The sequence below is a fragment of the Grus americana genome, chromosome 2 (assembly GCF_028858705.1).
Source record: "Grus americana isolate bGruAme1 chromosome 2, bGruAme1.mat, whole genome shotgun sequence".
Lineage (NCBI taxonomy): Eukaryota > Metazoa > Chordata > Aves > Gruiformes > Gruidae > Grus > Grus americana.
In genome coordinates this window covers 151,017,512-151,038,824 of record NC_072853.1, presented here as the reverse complement: position 1 = coordinate 151,038,824, position 21,313 = coordinate 151,017,512, and the positions used below count along the sequence as shown (strand labels likewise).

The window sequence follows — 21,313 nt, the reverse complement described above, 5'->3', positions numbered from 1 at the left end:
GCTGCGTAAACTGAAAGCAGAAGGCCTGCGCTCCAATAAGGCGCCATCACAGATAATTCCTGTGCTCTGGGAACAGGAGGATGGCAACAAGGTCAGAGCATGCTGCGAATGCCACCCATCCCTGCTGTCACAACAGGAGGGCAGAATGGAGCCACGGAGATACCCAAATTAAGGAAACAAAACGGGGAGCAACCCTGCCTAAGATTAACGGAGGCTGAAGTAATCAAGAATCGGAGGGAAGCCACAGATCACATTATTCTTACTCCTGATCATAAAAGACCTGTCCAGAAAGCAGTTTGTCACCACCAATCCAGAGGACGCCAAGAGACAGTAAGGGCTCAACAGCAGTAGTAAGGACTGGCTAGGTAGCGTTCTCACGCACAAGCCATCCTGGCTACACCATTTGGACACACAACTCTTGGAGCTTGTGAGTATGCCGGTGTGAGAAAATGTGCGTGAAGCATGTGAGAAAATTATTACATGGGACCAAAATCAGTGGTTTCTTTCTAAGTAATTACTACCTTCCAGTTCCTTAATGTCTCAGACCGAGGTCCATTGAATTCCTACACCTTCAAGCATCCCACAGAAATGAGGACAGTCTACCTGCTCATAGAAAGTAACAACCTACTGCCAAATTAGAAACCTAGACAACAGAGTAGTTATTAGTCAGATCAACAGCTTTGACAATCATGATTAATATTCTAAAAAAACCCCAAACCCAACACACAGCAGAATGAATACTGTGGGTTTTAATTGGAATATACAAAGAAAAGAAGGAGGCAATCTTTTTTAAGGAATCCTTCTGATGAAGCTGGGAAGGCTGTAATGAGGCAATACGGTTTAGCCAGAGATAGTGACAAGAGCCTATTAGAAATACTTGCACTACAGCAACACTCGGTAACCTCGCAGGTAACACTGCAACCAGCTTTATTCAGCTTGCCTACGACAATATTTAACTCCTGCACTAGATACTACCCAGAGCAGCACAGCACGGGTGAGACCGGAGGCCGGGCATCACGGCAACCACCGCCACGTAGAGGCCTGCGCAGAACGGCAGCGATGGCGTCTCTAACGGCGGCGGCGGGCGCGCTCGGTAGAAAGCACATGAAGTGCCCGAGCGTTGCCGGGATGCGAAGGCGGGGGGTGGGGGGCAGCCCGCAGCGGCAGGGCCCTGGGCGGCCACCCGCGCGAGAAGACGCGCCGCCGTTACAGGCGCTTCCGTATGGCCGCAACGGTCGGCGCGCGAGGGGTCTCGCGAGAGCACCGCCCTTCTCCGCCCGTTGGCCGGTGACACCACGGGGCGGGGCGGGCGCTGCTTTGAATCGGCGCGGGGCGCCAGGGCTGAGGCGCGACATGGGGACGGTGGAGCTGGCGGCCGAGGTGCGGCTGGAGGAGAGGGGCGATGTCGCCGCTACCGGCCCGAGGCGCATCGAGGTTCCCCGGCCCCCCTCCATCGAGGAGTTCACCATCGTGAAGCCCATCAGCCGCGGTGCCTTCGGGAAGGTGTACCTGGGCCGCAAGGCGGGCAGGCTCTATGCCGTGAAGGTGAGGGGCTGTGAGGGGCGCCTCCCCGCCCCCCTGCGGCCCTCGGGGCCCTCTCGCTGCCTGCTGCCGCCCTCCGCTTTCCTTTAACCCTGTGTGGGAAAGGGACGTCCCGAGGGGAAAGAGGCGCCCCGCTGAGGCCTGCCCCGGCGTGAGCCCCTCTGCCTTCTGGCTCTCGGGCTTTTGGGGAGCTGCCGCACTTCTGGCAGAAGCCTGGGGCCTGGGAGGTGTGTTGTCAGCATGGCTGCGTTTGGCTTTCTCCTCACGTTCCTGTTCGTCTGGAGGCTTTGGTTAGGAGGCATATGATGCTTTTAGAAATACCTTAAATGTCAAAGAAACTACACCAAAAGTGTCAGGGTGCTGTTTGCCTCTTGCCTGTAAATACTTGTTATAACTGAATGTGTTCAGCTGTGGTGCCACTAGGAGGGCATTCTCACATTTGTTCGTGAATGAAAAGGCTGCCTCTGAGATGTATAAAGAGAGCAAATTACAAAAAGGACTTTTGCTGAGTACGCATTTAAAAAAAACCGCACAACTGTTGCATTTTCTATGTTGATACACAAAGGATTAAAACCTGGGCTTGTTAGTAGTAAAAACTTTACCAAGGGTTTGTGCAAGCTTGACTTTGCAATTAAAAGGATTGTAACCAGCTGCATAGTACACAAAGAAAAGGAAATGTAAAAACAGTCATGTGACATAGAGGTTGCTGTTCAGAGCTATATATGTCTATTTACATGATTTTAATATAAGCACTTGAGGTGAAAGCTTTTGTGTAAATTCTTTATTGCAGTGAAGTTTATGGATTGTTCACAGCTACAGCATGTAACGTGCTAAAAATTAGTACACTTAAGGTCAGCACTTATTAAGTGTGTAGTTCTATGCATTCTGTGTAAGTCTTCAAATTTTTCTGTATCAGCTGTGATAATAGTGATGGTAGCTGGGGAAACTAATTTTCTACAGTTTAGGTGCTGCATATAGAGTGGTTCAGTTGCCTTATTTTAGTATCTTACACAACTTTATTCAAAGTATTGTGACCTAAAAGCTTCTGTGTAAATCCTTTATCCCTATTGCAATGAGACTTACAGATTATTCAAGCTACTGAATCTAACATATGCTAAATATTTTTTACAGTTAAGGTCAACACCTAAATAGAAGGTATCAAATTATACTTTTTATGTCTTGGCATTTTTATGTGTTATCAAATTCTGTTATTGAGTGGTGGTGGTAGCTGTAGACTCAACTCTTTACAGTTGTGTTGCATAGAGAATGGATAAATTAAACTTGCTTTAATATCACCATACATGCCAGACCAAAGCTGTTGAAAGTGGGTGAACTTCCAGTGCGTGTGCAATGCTTGCCTAAATACCTACCTATTACGCATCTTCTATTCAAGATTACTATTGAGTGGACATCAACTTATAGTGGAGTCATTCAATACAGGAATTAGAGCATAATTCACAGTTAAGCTTGTTACTTCTTTATTGTGAGTTGCATGCCTTTGAGGCCTCTTCCCAAAGAAACAAATATTTGCTGGGTGACTTGATTATAAATTTTAAATTAATCAGAAATGTACTTGCTTTCTCTGCAAAGTTAAGAATTAGAGGCTGGAATAGTTGCAGTCTTGCATTTGAGGATACCTAGATGGGATGCCTTACTGCTGTACTCTATTTTCAATCCCCAGGCCATATATCTCAGCCTCTGAAGAGATGGAAAGACTTGGTCAGCAAGTGTATATCCAAGCATTGAACACTTCTTCCTGGTTCTGAGTTGTGTACTGTGGATAAGAGGATTAACTCAGGGCAGCTTAATTTCAGATACAGACTAAACACTCATTTTCCAGTGTGTGCAACTGTGGTAAATATTGGTTGTGTGATTTCCATTCAGGACTGAATTAGGAGAGCAATGAAAATGTTCTCTAATAACCTGTGATTTAAAATTCTGTCTGTATATGAAGTTATAGCTCTGTTTTACATGTAAGTGAGTAAGTTTGGAGTATAGAGATAAATGAATTGACTGAAGAACTGCGAGTTGAGCAAAGAAAATAATGTTTATCTACTTGATTTTGTTTTGTTTTTCAGGTGATGAAAAAGGCAGACATGATCAACAAAAACATGGTTCACCAGGTCCAGGCAGAGAGGGATGCACTGGCTCTCAGTAAAAGTCCTTTCATTGTGCACTTATACTACTCACTTCAGTCAGCTAATAACATCTATTTAGTGAGTATATAAATAACTGTGGTGTTTTATGATAGCATTGAAAATGGAGTACAGAACTATATTCGTGTCTGAAAGCATATTTTTATGGTAGTGAGCAAGTGTTCCTTAGTCATTTTTACTTTCTTCTTTCTCAGAATGGTTGAACAAGTGAAATACTTCTCTTTCCCTGGTACCTTTTGAGATCTTTCCACCTGTGTTTCCTCTTTGCACAGGAGAATGTTTTCTAATAGCTAATCTGTTTTAGGAATATGTGTAGAAACCTTAGGGAAAACAAAGCAAGAAACCATTCTGTTCAAGCGGAATCCAAGTGACTGAAAGATACCCTGTGGCTCACTTAAAGGAAATCCATTTTACTTGTTGCCTGTGCTCAAAATTCATTGTGGTAATTGGCTTAGATGACAAGAGGATAACTGAGTGGCAAAACTAAGTGCTCGTCCACATGGAGCAATGTGGAATACAGTAGGACTTGAATATGGTTTTATATACTTCCCCCTCATAAAGGTAGGCATGGATTAAGACTGTCTACAAAGGATCTGGTGTAATTTGTCTGGCTTGCTGTAAGCACACACAGTGAACAGCTTGATTAAATTCTGAGGAGAGGTTGCTATGCACTTCTACAATGCATTTTGAGTGCAAACAAAGGCTTCTTTTCCTGGAATCTCTGTTAACTACTATGTGGAGTAGAGGAGTTCAGGATGAAGGATTTGTAAAGGAGATGCTAGAGCCATATATGTGGAGTAGTATTGTATATTGGAATCTAAGTATTGGTGAGATTTCTTGATCAAAACCTCATAAATTTGTTCTTTCACTGAAGAGCGAGTTTCTGAAACTCCACTGACTTCTATCTTGAATATGACATGACCCATAGTAATCTGTGGGTTTGCATAATTTTTGTGGATGTGTGTATTTTTTGAAACACTTTTTCATGTCTTAAATGCACAGTAGCTCTCACTGTATGTGTTTCTAGAAATTTGCACTTATTTCACAAGGCTCAGCTCTGAAATTAATATTGTGTATAAACACTTGCCAAACAAAATCATTGAGATCACTGATATTTTGATTTGTCTTGAGCAAGTGTCTTTGGCTTCAGTCCTTGAGTTTCACAGAAGTGCTTTGCAATTTATTTTCTATAATATAGAAATCTTCCAGAAGTTAATTAAAAAAGCTAACTACAGTAGTTATTTGAGAGCTGACTACAGAAAGTAGGCTAGGCAAATAATATAAAATAAGTAAATGGTCTATTAAAATAAAATGCTTTATTTCTTCTTTCATCTGAAGCTTTAATTGTTTTATCCAAGTGAAAAGTATAATGTGGGAAACAATGCTTTTGAAATTATATTTTCTAGGGGTGAAAGCTATTTTATATTTTACTTGCAAACTTGAAAGATGTTTTTAAAATGTTAAATTTAAAACACTTGAATGGCAGGTGATGGAGTACCTTATTGGTGGCGATGTCAAATCTCTTCTCCATATTTATGGATATTTTGATGAAGAAATGGCTGTTAAGTATATTTCTGAAGCAGCATTGGCTCTTGACTATCTTCACAGGCATGGGATAATCCACAGGTAAAACCTACTTTTTTTTTCTTACAATTAAGTATTTGGTAGTTTGGGTTTTTATTTTTTCACTCAAACATACAACCAATGCCCATTTCATAGTAACAGCTTCCTCATTTGCTAGACCTTCTGGAATCTCTCTTTGCATGTGTACACTGCAGCAACATCATGAAACAACACCTAAAATAAAATCCATGTATATATATGTTAAGCAGACAAATACACATTGCTTTCCCTTGCTTGCGTGCTCTCTCCCAGTACAGTGATGTGTTAGCAACTATACTGCCTTCTAGCTCCCCTTTCCCTGTGGCATTTAAATGACTGGTAGTTCAGGAACCCTCTGGATACTGCAAGCATGTAACTGTAGGACAAAGGGATGTTGACTACATTAATGTTCCCCCTGTAGTGAGAGTTCTTTGCTGCATTCAGTAGTGCTACAGAGAACATGTGAAAACTTACTAGCGGCTTGCTTGTCACGCATAGGAGCTACATATTGGTAAATGTTGTGATGGTAGTACTCATGAAGAACACTTGTTAAAACCTGCTGAAACACAAAATGTGCCGCTCTTGTGACATACATGGTGGTTTTACAAGGCCTGAAACATTTGTATGATATTTAGTGCTAGATGAGTTTAATTGCTTTGGGGTATTCCTCCAATTGGAATCCTCTGCTGGCTAAGATATGTTATTGAGAAACAGCTATAAACAATGCTTTTTATTGAGTGTTTTGGTCAGTTAATTTTCTTAATATTGCTCAGTTGTCTTTTTGCTGACGTCAACTATATTCATGTCTTCAGGGATCTGAAGCCAGACAATATGCTCATTTCTAATCAGGGCCATATAAAGTTGACAGACTTTGGGCTTTCCAGAGTTACTCTGAACAGAGGTAAGAGTTGTCTGTATGTCTCTGGTTGCATTAGAATGTTTTTTTTGTTTGTCATGTTCCCATATTATTTAATGCTTTACATCCCTGTAGAGGCTTTCAATTAAATAAGCCCAAATGTTGCACTAATACCTGATTCCTAGTAGGCAAGAACTGGTAAGGTGTGTTCTAGTAAAGAGTCTGCTCTATGCATTGCACTTCAGAAGCTAAAACACTTATTCTTTGGGACAAGGGTGTATGAAATATGATTTAGAGCCATTTCTCTTGAGGGGCATGAATTTCAAAGTTGTCTGAAGTCCACTAAGAGAATTCAAAGGGTGAATGAATAATTCTGGCTTTTTCTTGGTGCTTCTCTGGCTATTTCTGTCCTTCAGTTCATGTTTCTCTGTCCTTGTATATATTAATTTCCAACCTGAACTGGGACCTTCCAGATATTAATGTGAGGAACAGGGGGGAGGTGATGAGCCCCTAACAGAATATTATAAATGAGCACTTTAGCATATGAATGTACTGTTTTCAAGTAGCAGAGGATACAGCTAATTTGCCTGTGCCAGACAGTCATTTGACTATAGGCTGCAGCTTTTGAGGTGACTAGCCAGTTCCTGAACTAGTTTGCACCTTCAATACATTCATCATATCAGCCAAACTAATACTGCACAGCACCAGTTTAGTTTGAGACAGCTGCTGGCAGGTACATCCTTTTTGTATAATTAAAGGAATGTAGAAAATCAGAGTTGTCTATGGAGTTTCTGATAACATACGTAACATACTGCTTTAACAGATAAGTTCTAATGGGACAGATTATTATGTCTAGTTGAATATGATATGTAAGCTGTAAGCCTACTTATCTCTAATGAGCAAAAAAAAAAAAAATGGCATTGAAGGTTAAATTTTCACCTATGAAAAATCTGTAGCTCTTTTGAGATGTTTTTGCAAGGGAAGGTAGACTTTGAATCAAATTTACCATCTTAGCCCACAGGCTGGAATTGCTTCCTAAAAACCAAAGCTGGTATCAAGTTAGAAAGCATAACACTTACAACATAGTATGTCAGAAAAGAAATTGAACTTCTACAGTTTCTGTATTTATAAACTGTAATTTGATGGATGTACATAAAGAAACAGCTTGTGTTGATTAAGAATGTATGGGTATGTCTTCACTTGGGTTTGGTGGCTGCGTCTGTATATTTGTTCAGTATGTGACTAAACTTTTTTCCCTCTTGATAAAACTTAAGCATGTGCCTGTAATTTTGTTTATTTAATAGCAAAAGGAAAACCTGACCTACTTCATATTTTTTGTCTGTCTGTAGAGATAAATATGATAGATATCCTTACTACACCATCAATGGCAAAGCCAAAACAAGATTACTCGCGTACTCCAGGACAATTGTTGTCTCTCATCAGTTCTCTGGGCTTTGTAAGTAATTTTCAGTGTCTTTGAAATACTTCATTCTTTTAGTTTATTTACTATTTGTAATAATAAATAATACTAAATACTAAATGTAATAATAGAAGTGGTAAGGCTATTTTTTGCACCTCTTCTGCCAGCTGGTAGAATGACTTATTACATGTTTCCAGTACCGTGAAGTTCTGAAGTGATTACCTTGGACTATGGTCAAATTGCTGGCTATCAGTTGTGCTTCAGAAAACTTGGTAAATGGGCATGGCTAAGCTCCAATGCAAATGTAATAAAGAATGTATGAAGCTATGCTTTCAATCCTAGATATTTTGTTCAGGCTCCATTAACTTTTAACCATGCTTCCTCCTGCTTGATAGTATACTGCCGGAATGAAAATGCCAGGGTGCAATTCAAGTCCATCATCTGACAGTCTGCATGAAGTGTTTTCTCCCTTACCTATGGTCCAAAAGGAAAATACCCCTCTTTCAACTAAATTATTCAAAACATGTGAGTATACCAAGCCTTGTTCTGAGTAATACTTTTGCTGTAAGGCTGTGGTCTTTTAATTTGGTGAGTAGCTTGGGCCCACTTGATAAAAGGTGTGCTTCTATCAGTGTCTTGCTACTATTCCTCCAGTTCTTAAGGTCTGACATGTTTTCACCTACACTACTTGTGCATTTGAAAAAAAAAAAAAAAAGATGACATAAAAGGTTATTTTAAATTCAGTGGCTAAGATTTTACAGAAATAGCATCAGTTCTTGGCATACGTTCACTGAAAATGATTTAATATAGCAATGTGTGCTTTCATTTAAATTGTTTTATCTTGCTGCTCATTTCTAACCTGAAATGAGAAAGAAGGCTATTATGGTGCTAATGTTCATATTGCTTTTAAATTCTAGGCAAGTCCCTACTTCAAAAAATGAGTGAATTGACTATGCAGGAAAGATGACAAGAGAAATTATGATGTCACACATAGCTTTCTATAACTGCCTTTGTGAAAACTTGACATAGTGTGAAGCTGGTTAATATATGTTTTTTTATCTATGTTTGAATTATTTTTTTTTCCTCTCAAGATCTTGATACTTCTCAGTTAACTCCTGTGATGCCAGTGAGAAGTTTAACTCCTACTCTGCTTCAGTCAAGAAAAAGGTTTGGTACCTCCAGTGTCAGTAGTCAGTCACACACATACCTGTCCAGTATGGAATCAGAATGCTACAGCAGCCCCAGGTGGGAGAAAGATGTAGAGGTCAGGACTGTTTCATCTTCCCACTATAAATTAAAATTAGTTTGTACTTGTAACTTGTATATGCACTGTTGCACATCTCCTCTACCTACTTACCCCGGTTATTTCAAGCATAGAGAAGCCTTCCTACAGGAGAAGAAACAGGGTTTGTAATCCTTGCTGAGTAGGAATTTTGGATCAAACTAGTATTATTTTTCTTCACACAAACAGTAGTTCTGTGCAACATGAGAGGAAAAGCAAATGCTATTTAGCCTGCAGCAAAGGAGTGAAAGAGAAGGCCTCTACTGGATGGTACTGGTTTACCCCTATTCACAAAGTGGTCAATGCTGGGAGCACTGGCTCTTTGGAAGCTGACCTTATCACTATAACTTATTAGCTCAGCATACAGAAAAAAGAATTTCTGTAAAAGGCAGAATTTGGGAAAAATAATAAATAAAATACACCTCAAACTTCTACAAGCTGTTACAAACCTTAAAATTTTTCAGTTTTTATTACTGAAGGGTTTTGTATCAACTAACCTAACACCAGTGATTATAGCTGATACAAAATACTTTCTCCTATTTTAAACTGTTAATGAAATTCTGTACAAATATAGACCTAAAAGAAAATGCTGCTGTGCTATTTAGTCCCTTGCCACAATTCCCTTTTAGATCACGCACAAAAACTTATGTTTCAAACAATTTACAATTCTTTGTTTTCTGTCCATTTCCCAAGGCCTTGTTTTTTAGTATTGTATTGCCAAAATAGTAGTAATATCAGATTTTTTTGTCATCTCTGAAGTATAATATGTCACAGGGTTGTATGATGGGGTTCTTTGGTTTGGGGTTTCTTTGAAACAGGGAACTTCTGTAGCTTAACTTCTTAACATAAAGTCATAAATACAACTTTAATTGCTAGATTTCTTCATCCTTAGGAATTTAAAAATCCTTAAAATTTAAAAATACTGCATTTTCTATTGTATTCCAGCAATCTTATTTTATGTTCTTAAAGTCAAATGATCAAATTATCCCTAATTGAGTTTTAAATTTTTTGAATGTATTACGTCACCTTTGTCACTACTAGTGGTTATAAAGAATAAATAATGCTTGCCAATTTGCAGTTGTGTATGGAAGTAGAAATACGGTATTTTAAAGGACATGCTTCTATAATGCTATAACCTTATTTTTCTTGATACTCAAAACTTCATGTGCTCATTTGCAGCAAAGTGAAGATGAACTATGTTCTACAACAAGCAAAACAAGTAACAGTGGATCAGATCTCCTTTCAAATGTAGAATTGCTGAATAGCAATGGTATTAAAATTTTAAAGAAAAAAGAACTGGAATCTGCCATTTCTCCCATCAACAGCAATGATTCTGGCAGTAGGCAGAAGTTGGGAAGTGAACATTCTGATATAACAGATACTCCTGTGACCACACTTGATGCGAAAGGCATAGTCAGAAAATGTCTTTCTGAAAATAAGATTTGGGAAGAAGAAGTCTTTGTAAATAAAAGAGATAGGACTAATGAAACAGCAGAAACTTCCAATCAACAAAAGTCACCTTCAGGGCAGAATGAACCTGTCAAGCCTATCAAAGAGGAAGAAATTTTTGAAAAGCCAGGTGTAAAAAGAAGCTTTGAATTAGTTGACACTAGTCCTTGTCAGGAACTTAACTATGTTAAAAAAACAAATGCAGAATATAAACGTGGCTGTCAGATCTCAGAATTTCCAGCAAACAGAAAGACAGGTTTGACAACAGAAATTCAATCCTTAATGCTTTGTGATGATGGATCCCTATGTGACACATGCAAAAGCAAGGAAGAAGTTAAGAGTTTTATTGGTAACCAGCAAACAGTAGAAAAATCACTTACTCCAATTATAGCCAAAAACCTTATGCATGATCTGGATGCAGACTATGAAAAGGATGATAAAAAGGAATATATGAACTCAAGTTTTTTAGGCACTGATGATGAAAAACCTTTAGGAATCCTCAGTGCAGATTCTGACTTATTTCCTGAAACGTCTGCTACAGAAAGCCATTTAGAAAAGCAGCTTCTAGATTTGGACAAAAGTGTTAAAGACCTCTCCTTTGAGGAAGCAAAACCAGAAGGCATGCTAATAACATCACCAGAGTCCCGAGGTGTCTCACAAAACAGAGAGGAAGCACATACTGCCCAGGACTGCAAGCTGTTACATGTAAAGGATGATGACCAAAAACACATGAAAGAAACTTACCTTGACACAGCATCTTCTCCTTCAGAGAAGATGACGGAAGCACTGAATCTCTTTAAAAAAAATGCTGTTGTTTTTCGAAGTTATAATAGTCCAATTAATATATCAAATGTATCTGAGCCATGTAGCATGGCTTCCTTAGATATAATGGAACTTTCACCTGCTTGTAGTGGCTCTTACCCAACAGCTATTACTCCATTACAGAAAGGAGGACCACATAGGGTCTATCAGGTATGTAGGAGATATGTAGAAACTTTGTGTGTGCATTAGACATTAGTGATCTGAAAGTATTTCAGTTGTTAATTTAGGGAAAATTGAAGTAGTTTGAGGTAGTCTGTCAGAGTGACCTTTGCTGACGGGCTTTCACTTACTACACTTGTGTGGCCAAAATTAAATTTCTGTAAGAGCTTAGCAACAACTGTATGCCACTGGTTTGCCTCTGGCTCAACATGTGTTGTCTGTCCACTGCTCTGAAAAATTCTTTGCTGTTACGGTGAACTGGTGCTATTTTGTCTCATCCTACTTTTAGTGCAGTGTGGTACTTCCTGTGAGTAATTACAGGTTTCCTGATGTAATGGGAAGTCTTTGACTTTTTTAATCCTGTGTCCTTCCCAAGACAGTCTGTAAATGCTGTTCAGGTGCTAGTAACTGCTATTGTGCCTGCTTTTTTTTTTTTTTTTTTTATCCTGGTGAAAGTGATGGTGTAATGCGTACTGTCAAGTACCCATTACAAGCCTATTACAAAGATTGATGTAAACAGTAATAGCTCCTTGCAGGTTATGACGTTTTCGATTTGACCTTTTTAATCCTTCTGTTAGTAACTAAAAATTTTATTGTCCTAAAGTATATTAGAGCCCCAATGTGGGAAAAGTAAAAGTATACTTTTCAATTAGTGTTTCCTGTTTCATTTTGACATAGCTCTGCAAGACCTTCATCCAGTTACTTAGGTTCTAATTGTAGGATTTAAAGCTTTCTGACAGAACTGATAGTGTGTTGAATAATTTAGTGTACAAAAAGGGGACATCCAAAGTGATATTTTTGGGAAAGCCTTTTTTTCCTGATGTCTTTGAATTACTAGCTTGTGTTTCATCTGCATAAAATTTTAATTGACTATGAAACTTAGCTTGCATTCAGCTGAAATGGAGTTAGAGTAGTATGTGCTTCAGCTCCTGAGAAATAAATGGCTGATGGCATTATATATCTGAGATTTGAACAGGAGAACACCTTTTTATATACTTTTGTAATTCTTTTTAAAGTCACATCATTGTGACCTGATTACCTGTTTTCTGTTTTAATAGTGGGTTCTGTAGCCTTTATGGCATAGTCATAATGACTTGATCTCTGCTGCACTGAGGATGAAGTTGGAAACAAAATCATACCAGATACATGGGATTTAAGGTTATATCGAAAAATAAAGAATGAGACTCTGCAAGATAATTCAGTAGAATCTCCAGGTCATAACAGGAAATACTTCATTGTAGTCAGCCTATTGGCTGTGGGAATTTATTGATCTCTTTGCAAGCCTGCATATTTCATCTACAAATAATGTCCCAAATTACTTTCAGAAGGTTTGTATAGCTGTAAAGAGTCACTAAGCCTAACTTGAGCAGAACTTCATCTGCAGGCATTATGCAACCCATAGGATACAGGTTAAACAATAAAGGCTTATTTCACATATTTTGAGTACATCCAGTATGCAATATGTGAGAAAACTCAGGATTCTCCTTTTTATTTTATAAGTATTTGACATATTGGCCAATGAAAAGCAAGCATATGTTAAGAACTCAGTGCTAAAATTGAAGGCTATTTTGACATTCTATTTAGTAGGTTATCTTCAGATTTGATTTTGAAAGAGGAGTTTAAGATAGGTTGGTTTGGGTTTTTTTTGGAGACATGGATTTGACACTGGAGGAAGAACTTAAGGAAAAGTTTGTTAAAGAGTAGATATCTAATAACTTTTTATGCTTCAAGATGGTTGAGATAAGAAATAGAAGCACACTTCACACATACATTTTCAGGGAATGTACACTTTTTTGACATGTTCTTGACTTGAACTTAAGTATCAACTGTTAAACCCATTACTAAACCTGGAGATGGGAGTTTCTCAGCTGGTTTTGTTTGACATCTGAAATATTGTTTCATCTTTTAAGACCCCTCATCAGGGAGATGCTGGCACGCCATATAGAACTCCAAAGAGTGTAAGAAGAGGAGCTGCCCCAGCAGAAGGTGAACGCATCCTAGGGACCCCGGACTACCTGGCACCTGAGCTGCTTTTGACAAAACCTCATGGTAAGACAAACCGTGGAGTTTGTAAATGCTTGAAAGTTGACATATTTACACTTCTAAATGTCTCCGGAACTCTAAACCCTTCAAGTAATGCAACAGTGAGTTCTTTAAAAATAGCTAGTGCTTAGCTTTTGCCAACGTGGATGGCTGTGTTTCCTTCAGCCGTTCCTTCCATTTACTTTTCTCACAAGACTGGCAGTTTTGACTGTCTAGTATAGTCCTGCCTGCTGCTAATCTCATGCATTGGAAGCTGTGCTTAAGCAGCCTGAGACTTGAATGTGGTTTAGCAATCAGCTTGGTCATCCTGAGTGTCCTTAAGGATTCTTTAGGGTGGGGCAGGGAGGACTTAGTGAAATTTAGTGTGAAAGGATTAAGCCTCCAATTATTCTTAGAGTGCATTCCATGTTTATTGATATCAAAGTGTTATGTGCATCCAGATAACTTTACAAAGTTGCATTCAAATCAGTTAAGTGACCTCATGAAACACTTAAGATTTCTGGCAGTGTCTTCCATATAAGTGGACAGTAGTAGCCATCAGTTTTGTTTTGTTTTTTTCAAAATACTGTAATAAAATAACACAACTTTGAAGTACATACATTTCTTTGGCTCAAATCCTGAGCTCCACTGAGATCAACAAAATGTCTGAAATATTTTCCTGCTAACTTGCAAGAACCATTAACAAAAATTAAATGCAATATATCCTTGATACATTCATTGTATTTATAATTACATTTTATTTCCACCGCAAAAATATACTTTTATTTTGCAGCGCTAATAGTCTTAGGAAAATTGAGATCTTCATTGAGGAATAGTGATGACTAAACTGTGGAACAATAAAATTCTGCTGTATGCAGCCAGTAGACATTAACTAAAACTGCATGAAGAGATTTAACAATTTAACTGTAATGACTAAAATCACTCAACATATGTAGCTGTTTTGTACTTCCATTTAGGAATCCTGATTATTTGGCAGGCATTAAAACTGGATAACAGTTTGTCTAAGTAGCGTTGAGTACATTTCCAACGTAAAACTTGGTTGTGAGGTCATTTCTGTGCAATTATCGAGTGTTTTCAGGACTTCAGTGATAACTTGCAAAGAGTCTTGGCTTTATGTCAGGAAACAACAAATCTCCCATTACCTTTGGTGAAGCCAGTGTTTTCTGGCTTTGGAACTCAATTTTCCATCACTAAATATTTCTGGTGGTGTTGACTTGCTTGTAAATTCCTAAACTATAATTGGGTTACAAAAATATTTTATCTCTATTTCTAACTTAGATTTAACATTGCCGTCTTCCTTTATTGTTGAGTTACTACCTTAAAAAAAAAATCTGCATTCCCATGTCTTCAGAGAATCATTCTTGATGTTTGTATTTGTTAGGTTTTTTGCAATAATTGTAATGTTCTTGCTTCATTGTCTTTTCATACACAGGGACTCTGATCTCTGGTGAGTTTGCTATATACTGTGCAGAAATGGAGTGTTCAGCATAACTGAACAGTCAAAGTATAACTAGATCACAATTTCCAAGAAAATTGTTTGGGTCTTTCTATATAGAAAGATATGTCCAATATGCACTCCACATTAGAATGTGTGATGCTTCTACAGAAGATTCAGGAAACATCAGCATCAGTGTGACTAGGCTGTCAGAAATCTCTCGTGTAAGCCCATACTTCAGGAGTCAAGTCAGCATTGTTAAAGACATCGTGTAATAGGAAAGAAACCAGAGACACTTTTTCTCCTCGCTTCCTTTCACTTTACGCAATCAGCCTGATTTACTTTGTGTATGGGTGAAGAAGGCTCAGATGCTCCAGACCTGGTATTTCTGTTTCTTGCTTCAAATATTGGCAGACATAATTTAGGAGGGATATGGTAGGAGTTAATCTAATCTTTAGTTAAACTTTGGGTGGGGAAAAATTGCTGTTAAAACCTGTGTTACTATGTTGTTCAGAGTTGTGATCTTATTAGACTTTGACTGAAGCTGGGAATATTTTATCTGAACATCCAAGTACCTCTAGCAACAGTGGATGTGATATCACTGCTTTGATATGCTTAGCTTGGTGGGGCACTCTTACTGCTGTTAAAAGTTGCTAAAAGTGTATTAGATTACTAGTCAAACACTTCGGTTTTCAGCATTTCTAAACTTTGTCAATAGTCCTTTTGAAATGGCTCAAAGCGTTTGTTTTAATTTTTTTATATGCCAAAAAACCCCTGAAAAATTACACGGGCTGTCTTTTCAAGATTTTTTTTTTTTTGCAGCAAGTGTGGCATCTATTCTTTATACAGTGGAGTGGGCATGGCTTAAAGATGCAGAAAGCTTAGAATGCATGCAGTGGTGTCTGGGATTGCTCTGCCTGCTTGTTTTTAAGTAGGTTAATAAGATGGGTTTGGCAGAAAAACGCACACCCTGGAACATGGAAAACCAAAATTATTTAATAGCAAAGGAGAGATAGCTAGTACCTACGCATTGCCCTAATCAACTGTGGTGTAATAGAAAGTAATTCCAGCTTCTTGTGTGCTGGCTCATCTCTGCAAGTGGTCTTCAATATTTTTACAGAAATTTAGACAAATGAAAATTAAGTTCAATAGTTTGAACCCTTGGAGTCTTCTCAAAGAACCGAGAGAAAAGATACGGATTACAACACGGAGCACTCATCCAGGCTCTAGAGCAGTTGTTAAAGACAACAGTTTCTTACCACAAAACAATCTCCTGGAGAAGTCAGCTCCTGGTTTCTCTGTGATGGGAGTTAATAATTAGATTGTTCTTAAGAGCCCCCTTTTATCAGTAAACCCTGGTATTATCTATAATGAATTAAGGAGCAGACTGACTTTAAAAAGTCCTTTAATGTATTTGTAGTCTTCTGCATGATTATTAAGTACAACTTATTTTCTCTTTCTTCATTTCCAAGAAATTTTGCAGGATTTAAACACTCTACAATTTCTGCCATGGCTAATCTTCACATCTTTACAAATATCATTTGTGTTAGTGTAATGACCTGGATTTTTCTTACCAGGTTCTGCTGTGGACTGGTGGGCCCTTGGAGTTTGTCTGTTTGAGTTTCTAACTGGAATTCCACCTTTTAATGATGAAACACCAACACAAGTCTTCCAAAATATTTTGAAAAGAGGTAATCTGTTTCAGTAATCAGGGCAGGGGGGGAAAAGTATGTATTTCCAATGTTTGTTTTATGGTTTGAGTTAATGACTCATCTGCATCTTTGTAGATATTCCCTGGCCTGAGGGTGACGAAAAGCTGTCTGACAATGCCCAAAATGCAATAGATATTCTTCTAACAATTGACAGTACTAAGAGAGCTGGACTGAAGGGTTAGTATTAAAATTCTCTTGGGTTCTTTTCCTTCTGAACCTTAGACTAATAAACTTTAATGCCTATTTAGGTTCCATTGTATAGTGCCAGAACACTTAACAAGTTGTGGTATTTTCTGTATTTCTTGTGGGACTTTGCCCTTTTGAATGAGGAAATTTCAGGGGTGGGGTGGGCTGGTTTTTATTGAACTTTTGCTTTAATGCTGTTTTGCTATGGAGTGTAGCAGAGGAGGACTGCTCCATGAGCTAGCAAAAGGCAGGTGGCTTGGAGTGGAGAAGGGTGGGAGCAACTCCTGCGTGTCTGCTTGGCACAGAACTTTAGCAAAATTAGAAACAGACTTTGAAGTGATGTTTAAAATGTCTGTGGTGCCCCATCGTGAGAAGTGACTGTAGGGCACCTCTGATGCAGTGTGTGCTGTGTAGCACACTCTCCAGCTAGGGGATGACAGACAGCTGGCATGACAGTCATTCAGTCCCACTCACGTTAGTGGTAATCAAAACCCAACTGCAATTTGCACTTCTGTGAATTTCCAAAACAGCAAAATAGAGCAAATCTACTGACAGCTATGCATCCAGGGAGTAAAGTGACCAAGGGGCTTGGACAAAATAAAACTTATAATGCTTGTATGACCTTCTATTTCAGAACTGAAACATCACCCTCTCTTTCATGGTGTGGACTGGGATAATCTGCAGAATCAAACTATGCCATTCATACCTCAGCCAGATGATGAAACTGATACTTGTTACTTTGAAGCTAGGAATAACGCTCAGCACCTGACTGTGTCTGGATTTAGCTTATAGCATCAAGATAAGTGAACTTTCTCCATGTTTTTGCACACTTACAGGTTGTCCAAGAACACTAGTTTGGTCTTATCTAAATTTCCTTGCTAAATTTAGAGTGTATTTTAAGTTATCAGTCTGTTTGTTTTTATTATTGTATCCTTTATTCTAAAGCAAAACTACTGTATGAAACTTAGCTGGTATCAAGTGCCTTCATGCTACTTTTTATCTCATGTACTGCACCTTACTAAGAGGCCAGAGCGTTGTATTTCTTGAAGCCAATAACACTTGGCAACAATGGGGCTTTTTTTAATAGCAATGAGTAACTCCACTTAGGAGGTGTGAAGTTATTTCCCAGTTAAACATAACAGGGAAAGGACATAAATGCATGCTAATTGTATCTAATTATAATTTACCTATTGGTGGCTCAGTGTAACAGCAGTCTTGTTTGGGAGTAGTCCTTTCTGACCAGTTTGAATATGTATCCACTGTGCAAAACTGATGGTTTTATTCAAGGTGGAAAATGGAAATCTTAACGCAACATTGCAACATCTTACTGCTGTTTCTCCCTTAGCCCGAGAAGGGTTAAAAGACAGTGTTGTTCACAGTTAATGCTACTAGATGCAGCATGTGAGGCTGACAGCAGTTCAACTAATTGTTATCCTTTCCTGCACAAATAGGGGTAGGGAAGGGATACTTGGGGCAAGTCTGTTTAAACTGTTGCATTGTAACCACTGACACTGTAGGAAGATGGACTGAGCAGCATACATTTTAGCAATTATTTGTTTTAAATAGAAAATGCTGAGTATATGTGTGTTTTGTACTCATCCATATCAGATGATAGAAAACAAAAAATCACCCGAGTGTTAGCTAAGTGAAGTATTATTCATACTGAAGCTGCTATGTATTAAAGACTATAACAGATTGCAAATTAACAGTGTGTTCTCTAAACTCACACCCAGATCTTAGATTTTACTAGATCTTAAGTTACAAGTGTATATTCAGTATTATAAATCCTAATTGGGGGAAGTATGTTAAATCAATTTTTAAATGCAACACAAAACGTGCATCTGCTAGGTCTTAGATTCATTTGTAGGTTATTCTGTTTAAATTATCTTCCATATTTTTCTTGTATTGGTATATTTCTTAGCTTACTGAAGACTTTATCTAAATACAAACCTGAAACATCACTTGTGCTAGGTGGTGGTGCCAGCCACTGGCCTCAATGCTAGAAGCCGAGCATTTTGCTAGCCATTTTTGCCAAGTGACTTTCAAGTGACATGAACTGACCCTTCTTGCAGGGGGAGTGAGTTGTCCCTTCATTGCCCTGCTGCCTGGAAAAGAAGATTTATTGATGGAATTCTGAGCAAACAGTGTCTGCTAGGCTTCCTGCTGTCCCCTCGGGTTTCCCCTTGGAAAGGAACGGAGGAGAAAAAGGAAGTTTCCTAGGAGGATCAAGAGAGCTAACACTTAACGGCTCAGAATGAGTTACCACACCTAGAGCTGGGATTTGTCAGAGTGAAACAGTCTTGGCAAGGTGCAGAACATAGTGACTCTCGCTCCCTTTGTGAAGGACTTTAATTTCAATATAATTCAACAGTTTAGAAGTTTTCTGAAACTGATGTTATGTGAAAAAGGTGCAATCAATCAAATGTAATACATCACTGAAGCAGTATCCTTAGATGACATTCTCTGAATATACTGAGTTCTTCAGCATTTTTCCTGTGTATAGTTAGAATAGATAAACTGGAGGAAGAATATCTTAAATTAAGTAATCACTGGTATTTTATGCAATTTATTCTTCCATTTCTAGTAATCTGGTTTAAGAAAACTAATCTTAGAAGAATGAATCTCTAAAAATACTCTAGGAAAATACTCTAAAAACATGTTAGGAAATAATGTAAACTGAACACCACAACAGCTCTTTGTCTTCAGTACTTTACAAATGTTTACAACCTGTTCCTGTTTTTGCAGTAGAACACATTCCCCTCAAGACAGAAAAAAAATACAGTGGTATAACACTTTAAAGATAACCTCTAACTCTCTGAAATAATTCTATAGAACAATAAACAGGGCAACTGGCAAATCGGAATGTTCAATGTAAACAGTTATCACTACACTGCTGCCCAGAACTGTTAAATTCTGCAGTTACCACTGAAGACCTGCAGTACCCTCTTCTCTTAAGAATCTTGCATTTATGCTGATCATAGCCAACAGGGTTTAACGTGTTGATTGTTGGGATCTGTGGCATGGTTTTGTTTGTTGTGGGGTTTTTTGGGGGGTTTTGTGTGTTTTGGTTAAAAAGGTGAATCCTAGCTTTATTTTTCAACATGGAATTCCTCGTCAACCCTTAATCCCATTGTGTTTTTCCCTACTTACTGCTTGACTTGAAATATGATAGGGAAAAGTACAAAAAGCTGTAATGTAGTAGCTGAAAGATTTAAAGCTTCTTCTCATTAGTAATCAACTGCAACTATTTGTGTAAGCAGGCACAAGTTTCTGGTTCTTGGAAGCTGTAAAATACCACTTGGGAAGTGCTCTAGCTGTTATCTTGTGGTTTTTGAAGGCCTAAACTTTCTTTATGTGCATAACCTACATATAAACTCTGTAATTTCCAGGTTACCTTTGGAGACAGTTCATCTGCTATTAGCTGGCCAGATGTGTGCTAAAAACTGTAGAGATCAGCAACTGTCATGCTTTTTCATCCAGAAGCAGCAGTCCTGGACAACTCTAACTACCAATAACTTGCTGTTAGTTAGGTTCACCTATAGGCTGCACAATGTTTAGAGGCCAAGACGCTGAAATGCTGCTGTGTTGTCTTGAGCTTCCAGTTTCAGCATGATCAGGTTTCACCTATGGTTACTCTTAAAGTAAAATGCATTCTTTTCCTCTATGTTCTCAAAAAATTTACTTTGCACACTTTTGTCTAAATAGATAAAATAAAACACTGCAGTCTTGCTATTGCTTGCTTCTGCATTTTATTGTCTTTAAAGCGTCTCATACTTGTGATGCTGCAGGGGCATTGGGAGGTGGACTGTATCCCCCTACCTCAAAGACAGTGCTTATACATAGGGAAATTCCCAATAGTTTCTAATACAGGTTTGTGTGCCCTTTACCCTCCTGCAACCTTGATTACAAGCTATACTTGTGCATGTAATGGCAGGAGAGCATGGAGTCCTTAGATAGTCTGTGATGCCTGCTGGGAACCTGCTGCTCTGGTAACTACAGTGAGTCAGACAGGAGCACTTACTGTGCTGCTGCAGGACTGGAGCAGGAGAACAGCTGCCCCCATGCGTGCGCATAGACATACACTCTTACACCCGGCTCTGTTCTCGTTCCTTCAGCTGAACACTATGAGTAGGTGGAATGTCTTCCATCTGGTTTCATGTAGAGCGAACCTATGTTTTTCAGATGAAATATGATTCACTGCAGGAAAGTAGCTGGATACTTGCTTCAAAAGCACAATTTTGAGCTGGGTCTCCATGTTTCCAGTGCTGTACCAGAACTGTTCTTACTGTGCCCTCCTGAGGCTGGAATATCTGCTAGTTCTCACCTCCACTGGTCTGCTTTCTCCAAGTTAAAGCTGTCTCTCTTTGTTACCTGGCAAATTCTAAAAATAAATCACTTTACCTTTAAGATGAAATACCAGCTAACCAGAAATGTGTTCAAGTTAGGGTAGGTTTGAGATATCCCTAGCAGCTGAGGCCCAGTTAGGAGTTACAGGTACATAGTTAGAAAACTGATGATGTTTTGTATTAAAATGTTAAGATTGAGCCTGCTTCTTCATAATGTAGCCAGCAGGCTCTTCTGTACAACCAAAACATCCAAGGGACAGCACTTATTAAACATTAAGAAAGTTCAAGATAAAATACAAAATA

The 21,313-nt window shown here is 38.6% G+C and overlaps 1 protein-coding gene across 2 annotated transcripts; it reads left to right on the top strand.

Annotated features, from left to right (window-relative positions):
• The first annotated feature begins 1,353 nt into the window (after nt 1-1,353).
• MASTL (microtubule associated serine/threonine kinase like) lies at nt 1,354-20,697 on the top strand. 2 transcript variants are annotated; one of them, XM_054814670.1, is made up of 13 exons: nt 1,365-1,545; nt 3,621-3,758; nt 5,185-5,324; nt 6,113-6,201; nt 7,506-7,612; nt 7,972-8,101; nt 8,668-8,840; nt 10,038-11,279; nt 13,199-13,337; nt 14,764-14,778; nt 16,344-16,457; nt 16,554-16,655; nt 17,299-20,697. In XM_054814670.1, the coding sequence occupies exons 2-13, from the start codon at nt 3,624-3,626 to the stop codon at nt 17,454-17,456; spliced, it is 2,544 nt and encodes an 847-aa protein (XP_054670645.1). In that variant the 5' UTR covers nt 1,365-1,545; nt 3,621-3,623; the 3' UTR covers nt 17,457-20,697. The 2 variants fall into 2 exon arrangements, with proteins under 2 accessions (XP_054670644.1, XP_054670645.1); XM_054814669.1 differs by lacking the exon at nt 14,764-14,778 and having other exon boundaries at nt 1,354-1,545.
• Nucleotides 20,698-21,313: the final 616 nt, after the last annotated feature.

Excerpts from the sequence above, each read along its gene's own strand:
- MASTL (XM_054814669.1), top strand. The coding sequence starts at position 1,354 with ATGGGGACGGTGGAGCTGGCGGCCGAGGTGCGGCTGGAGGAGAGGGGC. Across the intron at positions 8,102-8,667 it reads AACTAAATTATTCAAAACAT|ATCTTGATACTTCTCAGTTA; the intron begins GTGAGTATACCA and ends TTTCCTCTCAAG. Across the intron at positions 8,841-10,037 it reads GGTGGGAGAAAGATGTAGAG|CAAAGTGAAGATGAACTATG; the intron begins GTCAGGACTGTT and ends GCTCATTTGCAG.